This window comes from Oryzias latipes, chromosome 2 (genome assembly GCF_053564925.1).
Source record: "Oryzias latipes strain Hd-rR chromosome 2, Olatipes_Hd-rR_3.1".
NCBI lineage: Eukaryota > Metazoa > Chordata > Actinopteri > Beloniformes > Adrianichthyidae > Oryzias > Oryzias latipes.
In genome coordinates this window covers 3,425,429-3,453,227 of record NC_136238.1, presented here as the reverse complement: position 1 = coordinate 3,453,227, position 27,799 = coordinate 3,425,429, and the positions used below count along the sequence as shown (strand labels likewise).

Genomic DNA, 27,799 nt, shown 5'->3' with positions numbered 1-27,799 from the left:
GAAGCCCGGCCCGAACCGACCCGAACGTAATGATTGTCATTTAGTGCCCGAAATTCGGGTCGGGTCGGGTCGGGTTCTGACTCGGGCTCGGGCTTAAGATCTTACCTCTACCCTAGACACATAATGACTACTATAGTGAAAATCATAAACTTCCTCAGCTGCAAGGCAAAACAGCACAGGATTTTCAAGGTGCTATTGGAGGAGATATCTGCTGAATATGGTGAATATGAATTTGGTGAATATGAACTTGCATTTTTGACCGACATTACTGGAAAACTAAACCTCTTGAACTGCGAGATGCAAGGCAATGGCAAAACTATATTTTTTTATGGAACAGCTTGCTGGAGCCAGTGTTTCTTGTGGGGATCTTTTCTGCCAGGGCTTGCCGGCTTGGTCGGTGGATGTTGCTGCAGTTGTCACCCTTGCTGGGGCAGCTGGAGTTAAACTTTGCAGCCTCACAGCTGTGAAGTGGACCCCGTTGCTGTCCCAGGCTGGGTGGGCGCTGTGGCGATGTTCCAATGGCCAGGCTGGCTCCTGATATGAAGAGATTCCCAAATACTGTTTCCTAACCGCAGAGCCAAGTATATGTTTACATGTTTAGGTCAATAATGTGATGAACAGCTTCATGTTGTCTAGTGATGTAAGTTTTTAACCTAATTAAACCTAAACATGCCACCCTGTTACTAATCCAGTTGATATACTTCTCCATCTGTGTCTTAGTGATATAAAAGCATTGTTTTTATATTTAGAGCTCTAAGCAACCAAAAGGTTTTCTATATAAAATACCTGTTTACAATTGTGCTCGCAGGTGAGGACACAGGCGCAGACGCAGGGACTCGTAGTCAAATCGTAGGTTTTAATAACACTCACGATTGTAACAATAATCCAAAACGATCCCATGACAGGGACGGGATCAGTGCAGGCTAAATACCCTCCAGGTGATTCAGCAACAGGTGAGACCAATAAGGTAAAGATAGAACAAACGAGCAGAGACAAAAAACCGGAAGTGTCAAAACAAAACCCAACAACCACCCTGGCCCAGAACCTGACAGTACCCCATCTTCAAGGAGCGCACCACCAGGTTTGTCAGGGTGCCGGCGGTGGAAATCCCGCTTCATGTTCTGGTCCAGGATGTAAGAGGCAGGTTCCCAGGACCTCTCCTGAGGACCGTAACCCCGCCAATCCACGAAGTACTGAAGACCCTGACCCCGTCGTCTGACGCCCATCAGGCGACTGATCGTCAAGGTCGGGTGTCCGTCGATGACACAAGGAGGCGGAGGCGGGGGAGCGATCTGATGGAGACTACTCGTGATCTGGGACACATGAAACACTGTGGACAAAAGGACAGACTGACCCGGCATTTAAGTGGGAGCTCGCAACCGGTGCCGGTCAGCCAGCCGCTTGTTGTTTGCAGATGAGCGTTGAAGGCCAGCACGGGCCTCCGTCCAAATGGGTCTGCATCGGCGGTAGAGGTGTTGGACTGAGGGAACTGCCACCTCCTTCTCCTGCTCGGGGAACAGCGGGGGTTGGTAGCCCAGAGAACATTCCAAACGGGGACATGCCTGATAGTATTGAATATTTCTTCAGCGGGCCGGCCTTCTTTCATTAATTTTCGTAACCCGCTCTATCCCCGCTATATGCGGCTCTTTCTTCCGTGTGCTAGGCCGGAGCGCCTCGACTATCGTGTCGACCTATGATGACCGTATTTTGCACTCTCTGTGTAGGATAAACTGGAGGAGCGCGGGGGGAAACAACTCTCAGCTGGAGGATGTGAACAGGTGAACAGGTAAAGAGGCGGGGGAGGGGCTTTGGCTTCAAACTCTGTCAGAGAGATTGAAACACAGCGTCAGATTTAGACGCAGCTTTCACTGCAGGAGTTGAAGCACAGACTCTCTCTGGGACTATCTTGTGATCTCAAACATGGAAACATGATTACCAAGTAGAACTCTCCAAAATACTAAACCCCATCTCTCCACATTCTTGGTGTCTAGTGTTGCGGAGTGGGTGTGTGTGTGTTGGGGACCGCACATGCGTGTGTGAGAGGAGGGAGCAGAAGAAAGGAGAGGAGAGTAGCGCACTTGCCGCGACAGAGAGGGAGGGGTGTGAGAGCGGAGGGAGGAGTGTGCGTTCATATTGTGTGTGTTTAGAGGAAGGAGAACCGTAATAAAGAGAAAGTTTCTGGCAAGACTGCTGCTAGCTTCTCTTGTAGCAATAACATGCTCCCTCCACAGCTCACCGTGACATTACCTTTTGTTAGGTAGTTAGCCGCTCAGCCCAGTGGAAATTTCAGAATAAAAGCACTTCAATTGCTGCTTTACTTCTGTTGTGAGTTAAAGTGTTGTGAGGTAAGTTAATATGTTGTGTTGTAACCCTTCTGGGCCATGAGTTAATGTATTGTGTTGTAACTGTACCGTCTTGTCCGTACGTTGTCCACTGTAAGGACAAGACGGAAACAAGAATCACAAAGTGAAGCAAGTTTGATCATGGCAGAGGAGATCAGCGCTTCAGCCAGACCATTTACCCAGAGAGAAGTTCTGAAGAGCTTTGATTTGACCAGGATTTATCATTTAAGGCTCACAGATCTCAGACGTGGAAAACTGCCTTTTTTCACTGTTCAATATAGCTAAGATCAGAAATCTACTCTCTAAGAGTGATGCTGAAAAACTCATCCATGCGTTTGTTACGTCTAGACTGGATTACTGTAACTCTTTGTTAGCAGCGTGTCCTAAGAGTTCCTTAAGAAGTCTCCAGCTTGTTCAGAACACAGCAGCTAGATTGTTAGCAGGAACTAGCAGAAGAGATCACATCACTCCTGTGTTAGTTTCACTTCACTGGATCCCAGTTGATTCTAGAATCAAGTTCAAGATCCTCCTGTTAACCTAAAAGGCCTTACATGGAATGACCCCATCCTATATCAAAGACCTCATAGTCCCTTACCATCCAATCAGAACACTTCACTCACTAAATGCAGGACTGCTTGTGGTTCCTAGAATTAGTCAAAGTACAGTTGGAGGTAGAGCGTTTAGCCACCAAGCCCCTGTTTTATGGAATAAACTCCCAGCTCATGGAAGAGAGGCCGACTCAGTTTCTACATTCAAAGTTAGACTGAAAATATTCCCCTTTGGACAGGATTATTGTCAGACTAGATCTACATGAGAACCTCTGAAAAAAGAGAAAAAGGAGCCTCAGAGTCTCAGCAGCAGCATACGGTAAGGTGGGAATGGGGGGGTCAGTCATCACTCTGTAGTCATGTCATCAGTCAGTCATCTGGACTCATCATATTGATGTGAACACAACTGAAACATGGAGTCTGACCTCAGAGTCTGCAGTCTGCAGTCTGGACTCTCCAGAAAACCACACAGATGAACAACTCCTGGATCCTGCAGGTTGTTGTAGCTCAGGTCCAGTTCTGTCAGATTGGACGGGTTTTTCTTCAGAGCTGAGACCAGAACTTCACAGCTGATCTCTGACAAACTGCATTCCTTCAACCTGCAATGAGACAGAAAAGTGTGTTCAGGAGCAGTGATGCAGCTGGAGGTCCAGGAACTTGGTCCATTCAGTCAGGTGGGACCCGCCCTGATGAGACACTGACAGATGACATTTTCAGGAGAGATTTTGGAGGAAAAATCATGACCACCTGGAAATGAAAATGAATTATTCATGGGGGGGGGGGGCTGTTTAGCAATTTCTTTTGAAATTTGACATGAAAACATGAAGGTGAATGAAAATGCAATAGATTTAATATAATTTTAAAATGAAAAGTAACTGAGAGTTAAACATGGATTTTCATTTGAATTATGGACCAAAAAAAAAGTTTAAATTCCAATAGATTTTACTTTGATTTAAGAAAAGTCTTTTTTTTTTTTTGACAATCAACAGAATATGGACCATTTTTTCTTATTTGATTTTATTTCACAGCATTACCTTATAATAAAAAAAAATAAAAAGAATATAATGATAAAAAGAATTCTCTTTCAATTATTGAAGATGGTTAAATTGATTGATTTCTAATTATTTTATTTCACTTGCTCCAAAAATGGATTCATGATTTTTTCTAATGAAACATAATTTGCACATATATTTAACTTTGGATACTTGATAAATTTTTGATATGAACATTTCTGAAACAGTCTTGTGTTTATTTTACTGACAGTTTTATTTTTTTAATCATATGCATTGTTTTTCTGAAGTATATAATCTGCATATATACTGTAGATAACTGATCTGATGTTGATTTCTAAAATACCTTTTTTCTACATAATAATTAAGTAATTCATCTTTGTCATGTGCTTTATTGATATTTAAGGATTCTTAATTCTGTCTGATAAAAGTGATGAACCGGATATTGATAAATCATGTCATAAAATGGTTACAGTAGAACAGGGGTGGGATTATATAAATTCACTTCCTTCCACTCCCTTTTGAGCAATATTTAATTTTATGTCTAATTATCCTAAGTTTGATACGTATTACTATTATTCAAATGATCAAAATTATTAAAATAATCATTAAAAATAACATTCGTATTAAATAAATAAATACATATTAATATTAAGCTGCGAAAGTGCAAAAACATGTGATCAACTATAAAACACATGTACAATTAGTTTTTTGTTAAATACAAACAAATAGGTAAGTGATAAAGTACACACCAAAACAAACAACTGTTCAGGGACAAAAAGAAATGAAAACAGCAACAACTTCAATAAAAGTAAAATGAATAGATTAGAGAAAGAAAGAAAAAGAAAAACACCCCTGGGACCGTGGAGTGTCACTGTAACACGGCGTTGTACAGTCTGATGGCTGTGGGGAGGAATGACCTGTGGTAGCTCCTTCTTGCACTGTGGGAGCAACAGTCTGGTACTGAAGGAGCTGGTCAGTGCCTCCACAGTTTGGTGCAGGGGTTGGGAGGGGGTATCCATGGTGGATGTCAGCTTAGCCAACTTCCTCCTGTCCCCCACCTCCTCCATGGACTCTAGTGTGCAGCCCAGGACAGAGCCGGCCTTCCTGACCAGTTTATTAAGCCTCTTCAAGTCTCTGCCTGTACTGCCCCCCGCCCAGCACACAACTCCATAAAGGACCACTGAGGCCACCACAGTGTCATAAAAGGTCCTCAGCAGCTGTCTGCAAACGCCGAACGACCTCAGTCTCCTCAGCAGGTGAAGGCGACTCTGACCCCTCCTGTACAGAGCATCCGTGTTGTTGGACCACTGCTATTTAGTTGAACTTCCAGTTATTTAAATGTGTCCACGACCTCAATGTCTGAACCCTGGATGTCCACCGGTGACTGTGGTGGTGAGGACCTCCTGAAGTCCAGGACCAGCTCCGTCGTCTTACTGGTGTTTAGTAGCAGGTGGTTAACTTCACACCAGCCAACAAAGTCAGACATGACCCCCCTGTACTCCTGCTCGCCCCCCCGATACACAGCCCACAACGGCACTGTCCTCTGAGAACTTCTGCAGGGGACAGTGGTGGGAGTCGTAGGTGAAGTCCGATGTGTACAGGGTGAACAAGAAGGGGGAGAGCACAGTCCCCCGAGGTGCCCCCGTGCTGCAGACCCCCACATCACACACACAGTCACGCAGCCTCACAAACTGTGGTCTGTCTGTGAGGCAGCTGATGGTCCAAGCCCCGAGCACCAGACGATAGAGGCTCAGATCTACCACACCAGACAAGATCCAAGGTGTAAGCAGTGCAAAGAGGCGCCTGAAACAATCCAGCACATAACTGCAGGGTGTAAAATGCTGGCAGGGAAAGCATACATGGAGCGCCACAAGCAAGTGGCTGGAATAATATACAGGAACATGTGTGCAGAATATGAACTGGAAACCCCAAGGTCAAAATGGGAAACACCTCCGAAGGTGGTAGAAAATGAGAGGGCAAAGATCCTGTGGAACTTCCTATCCAGACTGATAGGATGGTAATGGAAAACCAACCAGACATTGTAGTGGTGGATAAAGAACAGAGGAAAGCCGTTGTGGTGGCTGTGGCAGTGCCAAGCGATGGGAATATCAGAAGGAACATGAGAAACTGGAGAAATACCAGGGACTCAGAGAAGTCTGTTTTATAGGACTAGATGTTGTTATCCCTGAATAATTACTAAGGCACCGATGAGACACTGTGGCAAGCAGATAAATGGTGACGTCACTTGGGTTTTCAAGTGGACGCCCTCCTTCCTCAGTGTTTCGCTGATAGGCCCATGACACCTCCAGAGGGTTCAACAGTGAATCCCAGCGTCCCAGGTTCACCATCAGTCACCATACATTTGGAGGCCCAGGTCAGGTCCTTCCTCTTGATCCATAGCCACTGACTTCCCTTCTCAGCTGCCTGGGAGAGGTCTTTAATTGCCTGCCTTTGAGCCTTCCCTCGCACTCCCATCTCCCTGAATAGCCTGGGTGTTGAGGTGGCCACAAAACCCCTGCAGCCTACTTCCACTGGGCGTACATTCACGCTCCAGCCTTGCTCTTTGGCGTCTGCTGCAAGTTCGGCGTACCTCAGCATCTTTCTTTCATAAGCCTCCTCTATTGCACTCTCCTAGGGTACTGTGAGCTCTATGATGTATACGAGCTTGAGTGTGGATGACCACAGTACAAGGTCTGGTCGAAGGTTGGTGGATGCAACCTCCCGTGGAAAGCAGAGTTTCCTGTCCAGGTCCGCCAGCATTTTCCAGTCCCATGCTCTACCCAGCTGTCCTATGTCAGCTGCACTGGTGGTGTTGAAGGTGGCCTGACCCTCTCGGAGGAAGGGTATTAGCTGCCGATGAGATGTTGCCTGAGGAAGGGCGTTCACGCTTGTTCTCTGTTTTTCCAGCACTGTTGCAAACACCTTAGAACCACATTGTGTCGCCAGGTGTAACGGCCTTGACTGAGGCTGGTCTTGCATCCCACCAAGATGTGCTTCAATGTTGCTGGGCTTTGACATAAGGGGCATGAGGGGTCTTCGCCATACCACTGTTTTAGGTTTGCAGGAGAAGGCAAGACATCGTAGGTAGCCCTAATTGTAAAACTTGCCCTGGATGCCTCCATCTCCCACAGGTCTTTCCAGGAGACCTTCCTCTTCTCCACTCCTTCCCATCCCATCCACTGACCTTGCTTTGCCTGGGCCACGGCTTGAGCACACCTTGCTGCCTCCTCTTCCCGGCGTATCTCTTGGACCACCAGTCTACGCCTCTCAGCTGGGTTGGCCTTCCTCCAGGAAGGTGCGCTAGATGAGAGACCAAGACCACTCCTCCCCTCCTGCACGAATCCCACAATGTCTTTGTGTCTAAGTGCTGCCTTGGTCAGATCAGTTGCTGCCTTGGGGGCCCACTTCCTCCCAGTGGCCAGGATGGGAGCTGCTTGGACAACCATTGAGTCACAGGTATCTTGGAGTGTCATTTCCAACCTGACCTTGGCACACTTGTACTCCTCTACCAAACTGGATATAGGTAGTTCTAACATCCCCTGCCATAGAGTCCAATGGTACTGAGGCACCTGGGAAGGCCAAGCCACTTTCTGGCATAGGCATTGATCAGCCTTTCCAACTTTTCCACTTTTGACAGTGGCACTTCATACAGGGTTAATGGCCAGAGAAGTCGTGGGAGTAAACCATACTGCATGCACCAAAGCTTGAGTTTGCCAGGGAGCAGGGTTCTGTTGATTTTCTCTAGGCCACCAGCTATGTCCTTTCTGAGCTGCTCTACCTGCTCTTTGTCTTCGAGGGAAGCATCATAACAGCGGCCTAAGCTTTTCACGGGTTTTTCGGAAACTGTTGGGATAGGTTCCTCGCCAACGTGGAAGCGGTGGTCTGACAGCTTCCCCTTGACGATGGAGATACTTTTGGACTTACTTGGCTTGAGCTTCATCCGAGCCAACTCTATGTTCTTGTGAAGCTTTCCCAACAGCCGTACTGTGCAAGCCTTGGTCGTAGTCAGAGTAGTCAGGTTATCCATGTAGGCCCTGACCGGTGGAAGCCTCAGCCCAGGTCTTATTTGTTGCCCGCCAACCACCCACTGAGAAGCCCGTATGATGACTTCTATTGCCAGGGTGAATGCCAATGGGGAGATGGTGCAGCCAGCCATGATTCCCACTTCCAGGTGTTGCCACGCTGTAGTGTACTCTGCCGTCGTCCCACACAGTTGGATATCCTGGAAGTAGGCTTTTACCAGGGTTGTGAGAGCTGGTGGGACTCTGAAATAATCAAAGGCTGTCCACAGGAACTTGTGGGGGACAGAGCCAAATGCGTTTTCGAGGTCCAGGAAGACCACATGGAGATCTTTTCTTTCTTTCTTGGCAAGCTGAATCTGATGCCAGATAACGCTAGTGTGTTCTACACATCCTGAGAAGCCTGGGATCCCTGCTTTTTGGATTGATCTGTGAGATGGATAATGCACTGTAGGCAGGGGGGAGCCTTCTGCCCTGCATTCAAGATTATGTTCTGTGGCTGACCATCCAAAAAAGGAATACTTATGTAAACTCTTATGTACTCTTATATAAGGTTCTATGTTGCTAATAACCAAAAATGGAGAATGTCTTGATATGTTTATGTTTCTATGACTGACCCCCAAAAGGAATGTTTAATATAAAGTTTTATCCTGTTAAGGGAGGACTCTGTAGAGCATATCCTGACAATGTTTAGAATTTTATCCTATCCTGTTATGTTACTGACCCGTAAAAGGAGTGCTCTGTAGAAGATATTCTGACATGTTTATGATGGTATAGGATGAGTCTACGTGCAGGGTGAGCCTGCGGGAAGGGACCGGCCCTCCTTTTCCTCACGCTCATCAAAGAATATAAAAGATAAGGAAGCCCAATTTTATTTAGAGTCTGCTGTGGGTTACGTACGAACGCCCAGCCGGAGTTTTGTTTCAAGCCACTCTATCGGGACTGTTGGCTCTCCAGTCCGTGTGTCACGGTAGGGGCAGATGAATCTTTTCTGTTGAAACTGGATGGCTTAAACTCCTGTGTTATGTTGTGTCACTGTTTTGAAGCGGGGAATAAAAAGACACATTTTATTCTAGCTTGCAGTCTTTGAGTCATTTGTTTCTGCTCAGTGCCTACCTCCCTCGAACCTGCAAAAAATTATTTCATTAAACAATGTGTCAATCAAGTTGTTTCTGTGCAGGTAGCTTGTTAGTCTATGAGCCACCACACTGAAGAAGATTTTTCCCTCAACATTTAAGAGACTGATCTGGCGGAACTGGCCGAGAACTGCGGAGTCCTTCTCCTTGGGGATGAGGATCCCTCCAGCTCTCCGCCAGGATGCTGGAATCTCCTTCTTTATCCACAAAACTTTCATCAGCTTCCATAGGGATTGCAGGACGCCTGGGGCATTTTTGTAGAGCCTATAAGGAATTCCATTGGGGCCTGGTGCGGATGCGGCCCTTGCCCAATGCACAATTTTGACCACTTCACTCCACCTGGGTGGACTCGCGTCAAGCTGGTATTCTGGTGTGCTCACTGGTGGCATGTCAGGTGGGAGTGAGACCTCTTCATTGTGTCGGTCATCCGTACAGGTTTTTTTAAGATGTTCTTCCAGCACAGCCTTTGATGCAGAGAGACTTCCACTTTTTTCTTTTGTAAATAGACTCTTTACAAATTTGAAGGGATCTTTATAGAAGCGTGATCTTGTTTGCTCCTTCCTTCTGCATTTCCTCAGGAGGTTTTCTGCTCTTCTCAGTGTGGACAGCCTACCCTTGATCTCTTCCTGCAGAACGTTTATTCCCTCCTTTTCCTCCTCTGTGGCCTTCCTCCACTGTTTCTTCAGCTGCCGCCTCTCCTTAACTAACAGGTCTATTTCTTTTTGCCTTCGGGATTTGGTGAGGATTGTCGGAGTAGATCGTTTGCCCTCGACCACTCCGAACCGTTCCAATCCGTATGTGAAGATGAGAAGAAGAAGAACTGAGCTTGGAGAAGAAAACCACCCACGGTTATATATATATAATTGCCCCTCTCACCCTCCGCGGGTGGTTTCTCCTCCAAGCTCGGGTCCTCTACCAGAGGCCTGGGAGCTTGAGGGTCTTGCACAGTATCTTAGCTGTGCCTAGCACTGCGCTTTTCTGGACTGAGAGGTCTGAGGTCTTTCCAGGTATCTCAACTCAACTCAACTTTATTTATATAGCACTTTCATACAACAGTAGTTGAGACAAAGTGCTGAACACAACAGTAAAAAACATTAAAACATGTTAAGGGGGGGAAAACACAGAGGGAGATAAAACTATAGAAAACAGTAAACAGTTAGAAAAACAGTGGTCGTCATATTGGGTTAAAAGCCAGAGCATAAAAATGGGTTTTTAAACGGGTTTTAAAAATGGTCAGTGAAGGGGCTTCTCTAATGGCCAGCGGCAAAGTATTCCACAGCTTTGGAGCGCCTACAGCAAAAGCTCTGTCCCCTCTGAGCTTCCGTCTGGACCTCAGTACCTCTAGAAGCATCTGATCAGCTGATCTGAGGCACCGTGCCGGCGAATAGGGAGTGAGAAGCTCAGAGAGGTACAGCGGGGCAAGACCGTGTAAAGATTTAAAAACAAGCAGAAGAATCTTAAAATGAATTCTAAAATGCACAGGCAGCCAGTGAAGCGATGCTAGGATCGGTGTGATGTGGTCTCTTTTGCGTGCTCCAACCATAAGATGAGCAGCTGCATTTTGAACACGTTGGAGACGCAAGAGAGACGACTGGCTGAGTCCAAGATAAAGAGAGTTGCAGTAATCCAGCCGGGACGTGATGAAAGCATGGATTACTGTTTCAAAGTGTGCAGGTGTTAAAAAAGGTTTTACCTTAGCAAGTTGGCGAAGGCTTAAAAAGCTTAACTTCACTACAGAGCTTATCTGTTGGTCCATCCTAAAATTACTGTCCAATTTAACACCGAAGTTAGAAACAGTTGATTTTAAGAAACCAGTCAGAGAGCCCAGATCAATCGGGGACGGTCCACTAAAATCATTCGGTCCAAAAATTACAACTTCTGTTTTCTTTTCATTCAAACTCAAGAAACTTAGGGCCAACCAGTCCTTAATGTCATGGAGACATGACAGGAGCTGCGTCACAGAGAGATTATCCTTTTTTAGCGGCAGATAGATCTGACTGTCGTCAGCGTATAAATGAAAGGAAATGCCGTGTTTTCTTAGAATGGACCCTAAAGGTAACAGATATAAAGAAAACAGAAGAGGTCCCAAAACCGACCCTTGTGGGACCCCATAGGGAACCCGAGCTGTGGTGGATTCATAACCACCTAAACTGACACACATGGTTCTTTCCGCCAGGTAGGATTTGAACCAGTCCAGTGCAGTACCTTGAATCCCCACCAGGTTCTGGAGCCTAGAAATTAAAGTGCTATGGTCTACGGTGTCGAATGCTGCAGTTAGGTCCAGCAGAACTAGAACAACATAATCTCCAGCATCATTGGCCAAGAGAATGTCGTTGCTGACTCTTAGCAGTGCTGACTCAGTACTGTGAAGGGGTCTAAACCCAGACTGGAAGACTTCAGGAATTTTATGTTGGTTTAAGAAATCCTCCAGCTGTGAATAGACCACTTTCTCCAAGAGTTTAGAGATATAGGGCATCTTGGAGATGGGTCTAAAATTGGCCAGTACAGCACTGTCCAGGCTGGGTTTTTTAAGTATCGGCTGAACCATTGCATGTTTAAAGGTGGAGGGGACGACACCAGCAGCAAGACTGCTGTTGATAATAGAGAGGACCGTCTGTGCAATGCTGGGGAAGACCTCCTTGAAAAACTTAGGAGGGATGGAGTCTAGGGGAGAACCTGATGGTTTGCTTTGACTGACTAATTCATTTAAAAATTGAAGAGACGCTGGCTCAAATTTTCTAAATACAGCTGGGCAGAGAACACAGGTCGAAGGGTCGGAGGAAGGTAGAGTAATGTCAGCCCTTATATTTGATACCTTATTGTTAAAAAACTGTAAAAACATATTGCACAGGTCAGTGGAAGCTTCTAAGGACACCGCCTGTGGAGGATTAAGAACAGAGTCTATCATTTTAAAAAGCACCCGTGGGTTATGCTGATTAAGAACAATAATATTAGCCAAGTACTATTGTTTAGCAAGTTTTACAGTGCCCTGGTAAAAATGCCAACAATTCTTCAAGATTTGTAGTGAGATTTGCAGTTTGTCCCTCCTCCACCTGCGTTCAGCTTTCCTACAGGCCCTCCGAGCTGCCCGGGTTCTCTCATTGAACCAGGGCTCAGGTTTAGGACGGGGCTTTAGTGTCTTTAGAGGAGCCACAGAATCCAGGATGCTGGTGCAGGAGGAACTGAACCAGGAACTCAGCTCAAGAACATCAGCAGCAGAGGGAGGGACAACGAGCTGGTTAAAAGCAGAGGAAAACTGACCAGCAGTGGAAGAGTTAAAAATCCTGCGACGCTGAGGAGGGGCGGTAGATTTAACAGCAGTGCGTGAAAGTCCAGCTTCAAACACTACAGGCATGTGGTCTAAAACAGCTAAGTCACAGATCTCAATATTAAAAACAGGTAGTCCATGGGAGAGGACGAGATCCAGTACGTGTCCTGGTGTCATGAGTGGTTCCAGACACCCACTGAACAAGGTTAAAAGAGTCAATGATCTCTAAAAAGTCCTTCACCAAAGGCTTTTCAGGGCAACACACATGAATATTAAAATCCCCAACAATAAGAAAACGATCGTAGAGTGGCATCATTTCAGCCAAAAAGTCAGAAAATTCCTTCAGAAAATCTTTGTTGTACTTGGGAGGTCTGTAAACGACAGCGCACAGCACCGGGTCGGACCTCCCCACCTCGAAAGAAGTCAGCTCAAAGCTGGGGTACGATGATGACACACAGTGTCGTTTACACTTAAAATCGTTTGTAAAGACAGACGCAGTACCTCCTCCCCGACCAGACATCCGCGGGGAGCTAAAGTATGAAAATCCAGCAGGTAAAAGATCCACAAGAACACTGTCCTCACCTGGAGATATCCAGGTCTCTGTAATAAAGAGGAAATCCAGGCAGCGGGAAGTGAAGAAATCCCTCAAAATAAAAGTTTTGTTTGCTAGCGATCTGGCGTTTACCAGGCCGAATCTGGAAGCAGCGGCAGCCTGTATGTCATGGGACAGAAGCGACCGGGAGAGCGACGACAGGTTCCCGGGATTTACCCCGCGCCGGCGGGGGCGAGGAGAGCAGGAGCGGCGGGGCTGGTCTCCTCCGTCAAAGCCAGCAACAGGAATAATGCAGACCTCAGGTGGATCCAGGGAGCGCCAGGACAGCATGGAGCGGGGAAATAATCTAAATCCTGTTCGGGAAGAGGACGGGGAGCGGGCCCAGATGCCCTTCAGCTTCACAAGGCGGCCCCCGCGCTTGCCGCGTTTCCGATGACGCTTCCGCCGCAGGAAGAGAGCCGACGCCCTGAGCAGGTAGGCTGGGATGCCCAAAGGCAGAGGAGGTAGTGTTTGGCGACAGTACAACTTGGACGAACTTAGATCAGAGTTGGTAAATTGATGATCCAAAAGAAACTGACGATTATACACCAATAGAGACTCGGTTAGTCGCGTGCCAAGGTACAAAAACAACACAATCACGAACAACAGGGAGCGGGGTAGACGAGCAGCCACACACACCGGCGCCATCTTTCTTGTCTATCTGTTGTAGCCACTCCTCCAGCTTGGGGGTTACTGCCCCGAGTGCTCCAATTACCACAGGCACCACTGTCACCTTCACTTTCCAGGCTTTCTCCAGTTCTTCTCTGAGTCCCTGGTATTTCTCCAGTTTCTCATGTTCCTTCTTCCTGATGTTCCCATCTCTTGGCACTGCCACATCCACCACAATGGCTTTCCTCTGTTCTTTATCCACCACTACAATGTCTGGTTGGTTCGCCATTACCATCCCATCAGTCTGGATCTTGAAGTCCCACAGGATCTTTGCCCTCTCATTTTCTGCTACCTTCGGAGGTGTTTCCCATTTTGACCTTGGGGTTTCCAGTTCATATTCTGCACACATGTTCCTGTATATTATTCCAGCCACTTGATTGTGGCGCTCCATGAATGCTTTACCTGCCAGCATCTTACATCCTGCAGTTATGTGCTGGATTGTTTCAGGCGCCTCTTTGCACAGCCTACAACTTGGGTCTTGTCTGGTGTGGTAGATCTGAGCCTCCATTGCTCTGGTGCTCAGGGCTTGTTCCTGAGCTGTCAGGATGAGCGCTTCAGTGCTGTCCTGTAGGCCAGCCCTTTCTAGCCATTGGTAGGACTTCTTGATATCAGCCACTTCAGTTATGGTCCGGTTGTACATCCCATGTAGGGGTTTGTCCTCCCATGAGGATCTGTCCTCCAGCACTGTATCCTCTGCTCTCCATTGCCTGAGACATTCACTGAGCACACTGTCAGTTGGGGCCTTGAGCTTGATGTACTCATGCATCTTGGATGTCTCATCCTGGATAGTGGCTTCTACGCTCACAAGTCCTCGGCCTCCTTCCTTGCGGCTAGCATACAGTCTCAGGGTGCTGGATTTGGGATGAAACCCTCCATGCATGGTGAGGAGCTTTCGTGTCTTAACATCCGTGGTCTGTATCTCTTCCTTTGGCCATCTTATTATTCCTGCAGGGTATCTGATAACTGGCAGTGCGTAGCTGTTTATTGCCCGGGTCTTATTTTTGCCATTGAGCTGGCTTCTCAGGACTTGCCTTACTCGTTGGAGGTATTTAGCTGTTGCAGCTTTCCTTGTTGCCTGCTCCAGGTTGCCATTTGCCTGCGGAATTCCAATGTACTTGTAACTGTCCTCGATGTCTGCTATTGTTCCTTCTGGGAGTGAGACCCCTCCTGTGTGGACTACCTTGCCTCTCTTTGTCACCATCCGGCTGCATTTCTCGAGCCCGAATGACATCCCAATGTCAGTACTGTAGATCCTGGTGGTGTGGATCAGGGAGTCAATGTCACGCTCGCTCTTAGCATATAGCTTGATGTCATCCATGTAGAGGAGGTGACTGATGTTGGCCCCATTTCTGAGTCGGTATCCATAGCCAGTCTTGTTGATTATTTGGCTGAGGGGGTTCAGACCTATGCAGAACAGCAGTGGGGACAGAGCATCACCTTGGTATATCCCACATTTGATGGACACTTGTGCAAGTGGATTCCCATTGGCTTCAAGGGTGGTTTTCCACAGCTTCATTGAGTTTCCTATGAAGTCTCTTAGAGTCCTGTTGATGTTGTACAGCTCCAAGCATTCAGTGATCCATGTGTGTGGCATTGAGTCATAGGCCTTCTTGTAATCAATCCAGGCTGTGCACAGGTTGGTGTGTCGTGACTTGCATATATATATATATATATATATATATATATATATATATATATATATATATATATATATATTATACAAAATCTAATTAGATGCCACCAAAGGCAATAGAAATCATTGTCATGTGGGCACCGACGACCTCACCAAGATGGCGTCGCGCTCCACCACTTTTGGCCTGGTTTCCCAAGCAGGCGTGTCTCCTCTAGCGATAGAGGTCATTGGCTAGATTGTTAGCAGGAACTACCAGAAGAGATCACATCACTCCTGTGTTAGTTTCACTTCACTGGTTCCTAGTTGATTCCAGAATCAAGTTCAAGATCCTCCTGTTAACCTATAAGGCCTTACATGGTGTGACCCCATCCTATATCAAAGACCTCATAGTGCCTTACCATTCAATCAGAAACCTTCACTCACTAAATGCAGGACTGCTTGTGGTTCCGAGAATTAGTAAAAAGTACATTTGGAGGTAGAGCGTTTAGCCACCAAGCCCCTGTTTTATGGAATAAACTCCCAGCTCATGGAAGAGAGGCCGACTCAGTTTCTACATTTAAAGTTAGACTGAAAACATTCCTCTGTGGACAGGATTATTGTCAGACTAGATCTACATGAGAACCTCTGAAAAAAGAGAGAAAGGAGCCTCAGAGTCTCAGCAGCAGCATACGGTAAGGTGGGAATGGGGGGGGTCAGTCATCACTCTGTAGTCATGTCATCAGTCGGTCATCTGTCAGTCATCATATTGATGTGAACACAACTGAAACATGGAGTCTGACCTCAGAGTCTGCAGTCTGCAGTCTGGACTCTCCAGAAAACCACACAGATGAACAACTCCTGAATCCAGCAGTTTGTTTATGCTCAGGTCCAGGTGTGTCAGATTGGACGGGTTTTTCTTCAGAGCTGAGCCCAGACCTTTACAGCTGATCTTTGACAAACTGCATCTCTCCAACCTGCAATGAGACAGAAAAGTGTGTTCAGGAGCAGTGATGCAGCTGGAGGTCCAGGAACTTGGTCCATTCAGTCAGGTGGGACCCGCCCTGATGAGACACTGACAGATGACATTTTCAGGAGAGATTTTGGATGAAAAGTCATAAAGACCTGGAAATAAAAAATGAATTATGCATGGGGGGGGTGGCTGTTTTGGAATTTGTTTACAGTCCCTGACAAAAGTCTTGTCGCTTATCCATTTTGTAGAAACAAAAGCGTATAACCTTACTTTTAATGAATCCATTGGTTTTAGAAATGTCGCATATGAAAGCTAAAACCCTCCCAAATTATGTTCAATATACTAAAATAAAACTGCTTCACTTAAGAAAGATTGGTCATTTAATGAACACAGAAAGGTCACATTTTGGCAAGACAAAAGTTTTGTGGCCTTGTCATATGATGCACCCAATCCTAGATTACAGCCTCACCTGTGTCAATTACTGATCAATCAACTAGTGGGTGGGTATAAAAAGAACCCCAGCACACCAGGCCTTCACATCAACTGCAACTTGACCTCTGACAACATGCCTAAGATTCACCCTGAGACCAAAGCGTTGATTATCAAGAGGCTGAAGACCAGATCCACTGCTGAGGTGGCTGACACCTTCAATGTGTCTCAGCGTCAAGTACAAAGAATAAGAAAAAGATTTGAAGAGACTGGAGATGTTTTTGACAAGCCCAGGTCCGCAAGACAACTGCTCGGGAGGACCATTTGTTGGTTCGAAAATCCAAGGCCAGCCCCTTTTCCACAGCAGCAGAGCTCCACCAGGCCTGGTCACCTCAAGTCCCTGTGTCAACCAGAACAGTTTGTATAATTCTGTCTCAAAATGGCCTCCATGGTCAAATCAGTGCCCAGAAACCAGCACTAAACAAAAGGCAATTGAAAAAACGTGTGGCATTTGCCAAGGCCCACAGCCTGCTAAAAGGATGGACGCTGGAAAAGTGGCAGAAGGTGGATTTCTCAGATGAGTCTTCAGTTGAATTACATCACAGGAGACCAACTGGAGCCCGCATATACCCAAGATTCACCCAGAAAACAGTTAAGTTTGGTGGCGGAAAAATCATGGTCTGGGGTTACATCCAGTATGGGGGTGTGCGAAACATTTGCAGGGTGGAAGGCAATATCAATAGCCTAAAATATCAAGAAGTTTTAGGTACCTCTTACATTCCCAACCATAAAAGGGGTCAAATTCTGCAGCAGGATGGTGCTCCATCGCATACTTCCATCTCTACATCAAAGTTCCTCAAGGTGCTCCAGGACTGGCCAGCCCAGTCACCAGACATGAACATCATTGAGCATGTCTGGGGTAGAATGGAAGACCAAACCAAAGAATCTTGATGAACTCTGGGAGGCATGGAAGACTGCTTTCTTTGCTATTCCTGATGACTTCATCCATAAATTGTATGAATCATTGTCAAACCGCATGGATGCTGTCCTTCAAGCTCATGGAAGTCATACAAGATAATAAATATGGATCTCACAGTAGCACTACTTAATTCACTGATGTTATGCAACATATTTTTGTTTTGAAGTAAATTATTTGTTACATTTTCACATTACTCTCTGTAGGCGACAAAACTTTTGTCTTGCCAAAATGTGACCGTTCTGTGTTCATTAAATGATCAATCTTTCTTAAGTGAAGCAATTTTATTTTAGTATATTGAACATAATTTGGGAGGGTTTTAGCTTTCATATGCGACATTTCTAAGACCAATGGATTCATTAAATGTGAGGCTATACGCTTTAGTTTCTACAAAATGGATAAGCGATAAGACTTTTGTCAGGGACTGTATATGCTGACCCAAAAACATGAAGTTTAAAGAAAATGCAGTAGATTTAACTTTAAAATGAAATGGAACTGAGAGTTAAACATGGATTTTCATCTGAATTATGGACCAAAAAAATAAAAGTTTAAATTCCAATAGATTTTACTTTGATTTAAGAAAAGTCTTTTTATTTTGGACAATCGACAGAATTGTCAAGAACACGTACGTTCGACTGCTCTTCGTGGACGTCACATCAGCTTTTAACACCATCATCCCGCAGACCCTCACCCAAAAACTACACACACTTGGACTGAGCCCCACTCCGTGCGACTGGGTCTTGGACTTCCTGACAGACAGACCACAGTCTGTGAAAATCCGCAACGTCTCCTCCTCCCCGATCACCCTCAGCACGGGCTCCCCCCAGGGCTGTGTGCTGAGCCCCCTCCTGTTCACCCTGCTCACGCACGACTGCACAGCGAGTCACCCCAGCTGTCTGATCGTGAAGTTTGCGGATGACACAGCTGTGGTTGGACGCATCTCCAACAACGATGAGTCCGACTACAGGCAGGAGGTGGAACATCTGGAGAGCTGGTGCAGAGACAACAACCTCTGTATCAACGGGAAGAAGACCAAGGAGATGATCTTGGATTTCAGGAAGGACAGATGCCCCCCTCTCCCCATTCACATTGGAGGGGACGTGGTGGAAGTGGTTTCCAGCTTCAGGTATCTGGGCGTGCACATCTCCAGCGACCTTACCTGGAGCACCAACACCTCCTGCCTGGTCAAGAAGGCACACCAGCGCCTCTATTTCCTGAGGAGGCTCAGGCGTGCTGGGATGGGGATCTCAGTCCTGACCTCCTTCTACAGGTGTGTGGTGGAGAGCGTCCTGACCTCCTTCTACAGGTGTGGTGGAGAGTGTCCTGGCCTCCTACAGGTGTGTGGTGGAGAGAGTCCTGGCCTCCTACAGGTGTGTGGTGGAGAGCGTCCTGGCCTCCTTCTACAGGTGTGTGGTGGAGAGCGTCCTGACCTCCTTCTACAGGTGTGTGGTGGAGAGCGTCCTGGCCTCCTACAGGTGTGTGGTGGAGAGCGTCCTGACCTCCTTCTACAGGTGTGTGGTGGAGAGCGTCCTGGCCTCCTTCTACAGGTGTGTGGTGGAGAGCGTCCTGACCTCCTTCTACAGGTGTGTGGTGGAGAGCGTCCTGGCCTCCTACAGGTGTGTGGTGGAGAGCGTCCTGGCCTCCTACAGGTGTGTGGTGGAGAGCGTCCTGACCTCCTTTTACAGGTGTGTGGTGGAGAGCGTCCTGACCTCCTTCTACAGGTGTGTGGTGGAGAGCGTCCTGGCCTCCTTCTACAGGTGTGTGGTGGAGAGCGTCCTGACCTCCTTCTACAGGTGTGTGGTGGAGAGCGTCCTGACCTCCTTCTACAGGTGTGTGGTGGAGAGAGTCCTGGCCTCCTACAGGTGTGTGGTGGAGAGCGTCCTGGCCTCCTTCTACAGGTGTGTGGTGGAGAGCGTCCTGACCTCCTTCTACAGGTGTGTGGTGGAGAGCGTCCTGGCCTCCTACAGGTGTGTGGTGGAGAGCGTCCTGACCTCCTTCTACAGGTGTGTGGTGGAGAGCGTCCTGGCCTCCTTCTACAGGTGTGTGGTGGAGAGCGTCCTGACCTCCTTCTACAGGTGTGTGGTGGAGAGCGTCCTGGCCTCCTACAGGTGTGTGGTGGAGAGCGTCCTGACCTCCTTTTACAGGTGTGTGGTGGAGAGCGTCCTGGCCTCCTTCTACAGGTGTGTGGTGGAGAGCGTCCTGACCTCCTTCTACAGGTGTGTGGTGGAGAGCGTCCTGACCTCCTTCTACAGGTGTGTGGTGGAGAGCGTCCTGGCCTCCTACAGGTGTGTGGTGGAGAGCGTCCTGGCCTCCTTCTACAGGTGTGTGGTGGAGAGCGTCCTGACCTCCTTCTACAGGTGTGTGGTGGAGAGCGTCCTGGCCTCCTACAGGTGTGTGGTGGAGAGCGTCCTGACCTCCTTCTACAGGTGTGTGGTGGAGAGCGTCCTGGCCTCCTTCTACAGGTGTGTGGTGGAGAGCGTCCTGACCTCCTTCTACAGGTGTGTGGTGGAGAGCGTCCTGGCCTCCTACAGGTGTGTGGTGGAGAGCGTCCTGACCTCCTTTTACAGGTGTGTGGTGGAGAGCGTCCTGGCCTCCTTCTACAGGTGTGTGGTGGAGAGCGTCCTGACCTCCTTCTACAGGTGTGTGGTGGAGAGCGTCCTGGCCTCCTACAGGTGTGTGGTGGAGAGCGTCCTGGCCTCCTTCTACAGGTGTGTGGTGGAGAGCGTCCTGACCTCCTTCTACAGGTGTGTGGTGGAGAGCGTCCTGGCCTCCTACAGGTGTGTGGTGGAGAGCGTCCTGACCTCCTTCTACAGGTGTGTGGTGGAGAGCGTCCTGGCCTCCTACAGGTGTGTGGTGGAGAGCGTCCTGACCTCCTTCTACAGGTGTGTGGTGGAGAGCGTCCTGGCCTCCTTCTACAGGTGTGTGGTGGAGAGCATCATGACCTCCTGCATCACAGTGTGGCACGGCAGCTGCTCTGCAGCAGAGAGGAAAGCTCTGCAACGAGTGACCAAAGCTGCACAGAGGACTGTGGGCTGCAGCCTGCCGTCCACCACTGACCTCTATACGACCAGATGCAGGAAACGGGCCTCCCACATCCTGAAAGACCCCACTCACCCCTGACACCCTCTGTTCTCCCTGCTCCCCTCAGGCAGGAGACTGAGGAGCATAAAGAGCAGGACCTCCAGACTGAGGAACAGTTTATTCCTTGAAGCAGTCAGACAGCTGAACTCCGGTTGATCACTGCACCCCCCCACCCCCCCTCCATGGACAACAAGCTAATTCTAAAGTGCAATATCACAGGGCTGTGCAGTAATTAATATAATATACTGTGCAATTTGAAACATACTTTCTGTGCAATACTCACCAGGAACCACACCGTAACATATTGATATGACATTGATATTATATTATTTATTTATGTCTGAATGTAAACGGCTGGCCCGGGACCAGAAAGCCTAATTTCGTTTTATCATGTGATAAAATGACAATAAAGATTTCCTGATTCCTGAATGTGGACCTTTTTCTCATTTTATTTTATTTCACAGCATTACCTTATAATAAAAATGTAAAAAGAATATAAAGATAAAAAGAATTCTCTGTCAATTATTGAAGATGGTTAAATTGATTGATTTCTAATTATTTTACTTCACTTGCTCCAAATATGGATTCATGATTTTTTCTAATGAAAAATAATTTGCACATATTTTAACTTTTGATACTTGATCAATTTTTGCTATGAACATTTCTGAAACAGTATTATGTTTATTTTACTGATATAGTATTATTTTTTAATCATATGCATTGTTTTTCTGAAGTATATAATCTGCATGTATTTTGGATAATTGATCTGCAAAGTGAAGCAAGTTTGATCATGGTAGAGGAGATCAGCGTTTCAGCCAGACCATTTACCCAGAGAGAAGTTCTGAAGAGCTTTGATTTGACCAGGATTTATCATTTAAGGCTCACAGATCTCAGACATGGAAAACTGCATTTTTCACCTGTTCAATATAGCTAAGATCAGAAATCTACTTTCTAAAAGTGATGCTGAAAAACTCATCCATGCATTTGTTACGTCTAGACTGGATTACTGTAACTCTTTGTTAGCAGCGTGTCCTAAGAGTTCCTTAAGAAGTCTCCAGCTTGTTCAGAACGCAGCAGCTAGATTGTTAGCAGGAACTAGCAGAAGAAATCACATCACTCCTGTGTTAGTTTCACTTCACTGGATCCCAGTTGATCCTAGAATCCAGTTCAAGATCCTCCTGTTAACCTAAAAGGCCTTACATGGAATGACCCCATCCTATATCAAAGACCTCATAGTCCCTTACCATCCAATCAGAACACTTCACTCACTAAATGCAGGACTGCTTGTGGTTCCTAGAATTAGTCAAAATACAGTTGGAGGTAGAGCGTTTAGCCACCAAGCCCCTGTCTTATGGAATAAACTCCCAGCTCATGGAAGAGAGGCCGACTCAGTTTCTACATTCAAAGTTAGACTGAAAACATTCCTCTGTGGACAGGATTATTGTCAGACTAGATCTACATGAGAACCTCTGAAAAAAGAGAAAAAGGAGCCTCAGAGTCTCAGCAGCAGCATACGGTAAGGTGGGAATGGGGGGGTCAGTCATCACTCTGTAGTCATGTCATCAGTCAGTCATCTGGACTCATCATATTGATGTGAACACAACTGAAACATGGAGTCTGACCTCAGAGTCTGCAGTCTGCAGTCTGGACTCTCCAGAAAACCACACAGATGAAGAACTCCTGGATCCTGCAGGTTCTGGTTCCTGCTCAGGTCCAGGTATTTCAGATTGGACGGGTTTTTCTTCAGAGCTGAGCCCAGAACTTCACAGCTGATCTCTGACAAACTGCAGTTCTCCAATCTGCAATGAGACAGAAAAGTGTGTTCAGGAGCAGTGATGCAGCTGGAGGTCCAGGAACTTGGTCCATTCAGTCAGGTGGGACCCGCCCTGATGAGACACTGACAGATGACATTTTCAGGAAAGATTTTTACGACGGAGTTTTAGGGCCACGGTGAGGAAAAAAAAAATTCTGGCCAACGTGGCGAGATTAAAGTCGTCATGTCGACTTTAATCTTGTCTTGACGAGAAAAAACTTGACACAAAGTTTCGAGAAAAAACTCGTCTTGTCGAGATAAAAGTCGAAATAAAGTTTCGAGATTAAAGTCGCAATGTTGCGCGCGAGAGAAAAAAACTAAATTTACGAGATTATTGTGGAAGTGAGCAGCATGCAGAGCAGCAGGTGAACACCGTGCAGCAGCAGAGCAGACCGACTAAACTTTGTTGAACAGGTGAGCTGAATGTTTATTGGTAACGTCCCAAATGTCTGGAGGCTCATTTGATTGATTTACGATTCATTAAAGTTTTATTTATTGATGGTTGGTTTGCAGGATCTCTGCAGCCCGATGAAGCCATCGGGTGTCCCTGCAGCTGTCTGCTTGAATCCTTTCTTCCTCCACCAAAGACAAGATCTCTATGTTTGTGTGACGCTTCCGTCTGAGGAGGAGAAGCACTTTTTGCCTTTTTCAACGTTGTAATGCTAATATAACAGACTATTTTCATTCATCTTTGTTTTGTAATGATCAAACCGGTCGCTTCATCTGCAGGAGGGGGCGTATGTAACACTGTTTGCATCCGCATTGGTGTTCAGGTGACAGGTTCATGACGTAATGTGACAAATGAACTTCAGGTTATGTGAATGAAAAGGAGAATAAAGGCTGCAGCGGTCCTCTACACCCAAACGTGTCTCTGAGCTCCTTATTTTAGTGATGAAAGTCTGCTTTACTGACACCGAACCCCGGAAAGACTGCTACACGGAAAATAATCTGATTTTGAGTCGCCAAAAGGTTCAGAATCTCTTTGTTTTAAACCTATAATAATCCGGCAATGAAGCTTCACAAAAGGCTCCACATATTTCATCTTCAAACTAAGCTCCGATAAACAGACCACTACGGGGTTTTCTCCTTGTTAATCTATGACTTTTTTCCCGTGAATGTACGAGTTTTTATCTGCTAATAAAATTACTTTTATTGGTGGCCGTAAAACTCTTTTGTAAACTCTTAAATACAAAGCCACTAGCTCACTAACATAAGCCATAACACTGAATACTCCTGAAAGACTCAGTTTCTCTGCTCTCGCGCAACATTGCGACTTTGATCTCGAAACTTTATTTCGACTTTTATCTCGACACGACAAGTTTTTTCTCGAAACTTTGTGTCGAGTTTTTTCTCGTCATGACGAGATTAAAGTCGACATGACGACTTTAATCTCGTCATGTTGGCCAGAATTGTATTTCCTCACCGTGGCCCTAAAACTCCGTCGTAGATTTTGGATGAAAAATCATGACGACCTGGAAATAAAAATGCATAATGCATGGGGGGGGGGGGGGGGGGGGGGGGCTGTTTAGCAATTTCTTTTTTTTGTTGACCTGAAAACATGAAGTTTAATGAAAATGCAGTAGATTTAATATATTTTTAAAATGTAATGTAACTGGGGGTTGAAAATGGATTTTCATCTGAATTATGGAACAAAACAAACAAAAGTTTAAATTCCAATAGATTTTATTTTGATTTAAAGCTTTGACTTAAGAAGAGTCTATTTTTTTTGACAATTCACAGAATTGTTATTTTATTTTATTTCAAAGCATTGCTTCATAATAAAAAAAACTAAAAATTACAAAGAAAATAAAGATAAAAATAATTCTGTTAATTATTTAAATTAGTAAAATTGATTTCTAATTATTACTGAAAGAGTGGTATGTTTAATTTACTGATATAGTATTAACATTATTAGGCAATTTCATGATGGAATGAGGGCACAGGTTTCAGTTGGTAGTGGACCCAGTGACACCTTTCCAGTTAACCATGGCGTGAAGCAGGGATGGGTACCGAGCCCCGGTTTTGTACGAGCCCCAGGGTCACATTCTTCAGGACCGCAGTATCGTTAAGAACTGACCTGAACGGTCTGCTATCTGCACTGGAGAAGTGGCTTTTTTTGTGTCCCACAAGATATAAACGTTATCTGCCATATTTAACTCATCAAGTCAGTCAATTTTCCTTTAATTAACGATGATGTTAATTTCGCTGTTTTCGCTGAACAAGAGAGGTTTGTCTGGCTATTTGTGCACACGGGGGGGCGGAGCTGTTCAGACAGTACGCCCGCGCACACACACAAGGCAAGGGAGCGCGCACACAGACAGTGGTGATCTCGTAGGGGACACGTGACTGCCCCCCGAAAAAAATCCTTTTATCCCCCTATATACTAAGAACACCCATATCCGTGTAAAATTAATGAAGTTTGCGTCAAGGAGTCCCTTTGATGCCCTTTGATGCACTTTATGTTCTTAATTTGTTATTTATTCATTTTTTTTTCGTCCTCATAAAGTATCGATAAGAGTATCGTTAAAATACCGGATGGATAAGCAGTATCGATAAGAGTAGTAGTACTGTTAAAACCTTAACGATACCCATCCCTAGCTGTGTACTGGCACCAATCCTCTTCTCTCTTCATCTTACAGCTGTACTGGATACTATGAAAGAAGGCCCAAACAAGGGTGTCTTCATTCGCACAAGAACTGATGGTAAACTCTTCAACCTCGCCCGTCTTCGTGCCCACACTAAGACACAGGACGTGTGTCAGAGAACTACTTCATGCTGATGACTCAGCCCATCTAGCTAGTAACGCAAGGGTGGGCAATTATTTTAACTGGCGGGCCACATTGGGTTCTAACATTGGATAAAAGGGCCAGACCACGAGCAGATGCGTGCAGTGAGAATGATATAACATGGAATGTAGATAAAAACATTTGGATGGAAAATTATATTCTAAAACAAAACATTCTAGAGTTCTTAGTTTAAAACTTTTGCTCCCATTTTAGATCTCTTTTTTATTGTGAAGCCCTTTGGTACCTTCAAGGAGTTGTAAAGTGCTGTATGAATAAATTTTCATTCATTCATGACCCTTTTAATAAAATAAATAACACTATTTATGAAATAGAACAATGACCAAATATCTATAAATAAATAAAGGATCCTCTCCAGTCATAAATTCCACTGAGATTTTGAGGACTGCAGCTGCGCTGTGACCCGCTGCACGTCTGTTTCTCATCCAGTAATAATGAAAAAGCACATTTCTATGTCTCCTGCTGCAGCTACAAATATATCTGCACGACCTTTTTACCAGTACAAAGTTCCTCGTTTATTGCAGGAGTTCTAAAAATAACCAAGATCGGTGAAATCCACGGAGTCTGATTACAGACGTGTATGACAGTAAAACTCCTCACTGCCTAAATACAGCTTTCTCACACAAACATGAACATTTTCTCCCTTTTTTCTTGTTTAAATTCTCAAACCTTCCTAGAAATGAGGTCCAGGATCTTAGAATGAAAACAAAGATGTGATCGATCACAGATTTCTTAAGCTCTGAAGAGATCTGTGTTTCTAGGAGACACGGCACGGACTGAGGAGATTGATTGTAGGGTTGTGCCGATGGACGTCGTCCATCGTGATGGGTGACTGACATCCCGATGGAGAGACCACCATCGTGATGCCACGCCCCCGCCACGTTGCGCGTCGACACCATAAGCCGCGGTTACATGTACAAAATATCTTGATGGGATCAATGGTCGGATTAGAATCCAACCGTGTAGATGGGCCCAGAAAAATGTTTTCAGAATATAAAAACGTTCACTAAGGTCACAATTTCGGTCGGAATAAATCATTCGCACATGCGCAGTTTGAAAACCGGAAGGGGATACAACTTTCGCCGAGCGGTTTTTTTTTCCAAACTTTATTGAATGTAACAATTCAATACAAACATAACAGCGCCGAGCGGCTATATACATTGACATGTCAGCTCGGTAAAATACGAGATGCTCTTCTAAACGTGCTTTTAATAATGTTACGGTTATTATGAAACACCTGTTCGCTCATCATTTGAATTTTAATCCGTGTGGTCAGTGCTTTTTCTGAACGGAGCCAGGATTAGCAGTATGCTAACACGGGCTAACAACGTTAGCTTTGGGTGGTGCTGCATCCTGTGAATAACATCAGCCTTTATTTAGTCGGGACACGACTGGAAACACAAATCCACGTGATTGTTTGAATGTTTTCTAAGGACTGAGCGACATTTCTGCTTTGATGCTCAAACCTCTGTGTCTGCTGACGATCCGAGCTGTGCTCAGACACACGTTTAGACCCGGTTCTGAGTTCGGTTGCTTGTACCCCTAGAGCTGCGGGACGGATCGCAGTCTTAAATCTCCCACACATACCGCTCATGTACCCCCCCCCCTTCCCATCAAACACAAAGCTGTAAATCCGCACTCCGCCGGTCCACTTCGCTAAGTGCGGGAGTGGGCTACTTCTTTTCTATCTTGCTTGTTACTTTTTCTGTTAAAGTCACTTCCGTCAGTTTATACTGGATCATCGCGGATTAACCATTAGTTGGGAAATAAAATGAAAAAAGCAAAATAACGAATAGCAGTTATATAAGAACGAAAAATCGTCCATCCCGATGGTTGACAGCAAACATCGTCAACGGCCAAATTAGGAGACATCGCCCAACCCTAATTGATTGACAAGGTCTCTAGCCAATCTGCACACAGAACAGGGTACGCTGTATAAAAAAGGCAGCATAATCGCTCTAAAAGAATGAGCTAAACCGGGAAAGATGAACTGCGACGTAGAAAGGAAAGACTGTCTTGTGTTGTGTTTGACAGATTATAGAGGCTTTAAGGTTGGAGCACAGACTGCAGAAGTGGGGAAGAAAATGTCAAGTCTTGATCGTCTGGCCAGATTAAAAAAAACAAAAAAACATGGGTCTCTGATATTGTTCAGCGGGCCGGACCAAACATGGAGGCGGGCCGGATCCAGCCCGCGGCCCGTAGTTTGCCCACCGCTGTAGTAACGCATCTGATATGCAACAGATTGTAGATCGCTTTTCCTCCGCAGCTGAGATTTTTGGATTGAAGATTAATATCTCTAAGACCAAACTACTGTATCAGCCTCCCACATTATCCAACGAACACCCAGAGACGATTATGGTCCATGATGAACCACTGAAATCAACAGAAAGTTTTACTTACCTGGGCAGTACCTTAACTAACTCAAACTCAGCTGATCTGGAAGTGGAACAGAGAATACTTTCTGCCACTAAGGCATATGGTGCACTACAAAACAGACTGTGGAGTTGCCATGACATCAGCAGTAGGA

General features: G+C 45.9%; 2 protein-coding genes across 2 annotated transcripts in view; both read right to left on the bottom strand.

Annotated features, from left to right (window-relative positions):
- LOC144983614 (NACHT, LRR and PYD domains-containing protein 12-like) overlaps nucleotides 1–27,799 on the bottom strand; it is a 62,344-nt gene that overhangs the window by 10,330 nt on the left and 24,215 nt on the right. The window contains exons 5-7 of the mRNA XM_078930498.1: nucleotides 22,278–22,454; nucleotides 16,000–16,173; nucleotides 3,316–3,489 (exon numbers count right to left, since the gene is read on the bottom strand). Of these exons, the coding sequence (XP_078786624.1) occupies nucleotides 3,316–3,489; nucleotides 16,000–16,173; nucleotides 22,278–22,454 (525 nt within the window). The remainder of the gene's footprint in view (nucleotides 1–3,315; nucleotides 3,490–15,999; nucleotides 16,174–22,277; nucleotides 22,455–27,799) is intronic.
- On the bottom strand, nucleotides 10,071–13,566 carry LOC144990519 (uncharacterized). The gene is made up of 2 exons (XM_078944044.1): nucleotides 13,012–13,566; nucleotides 10,071–11,990 (listed from the first exon to the last, which is right to left on the bottom strand). Exons 1-2 carry the CDS (start codon nucleotides 13,564–13,566, stop codon nucleotides 10,233–10,235), a joined length of 2,313 nt encoding a protein of 770 aa, XP_078800170.1. The 3' UTR covers nucleotides 10,071–10,232.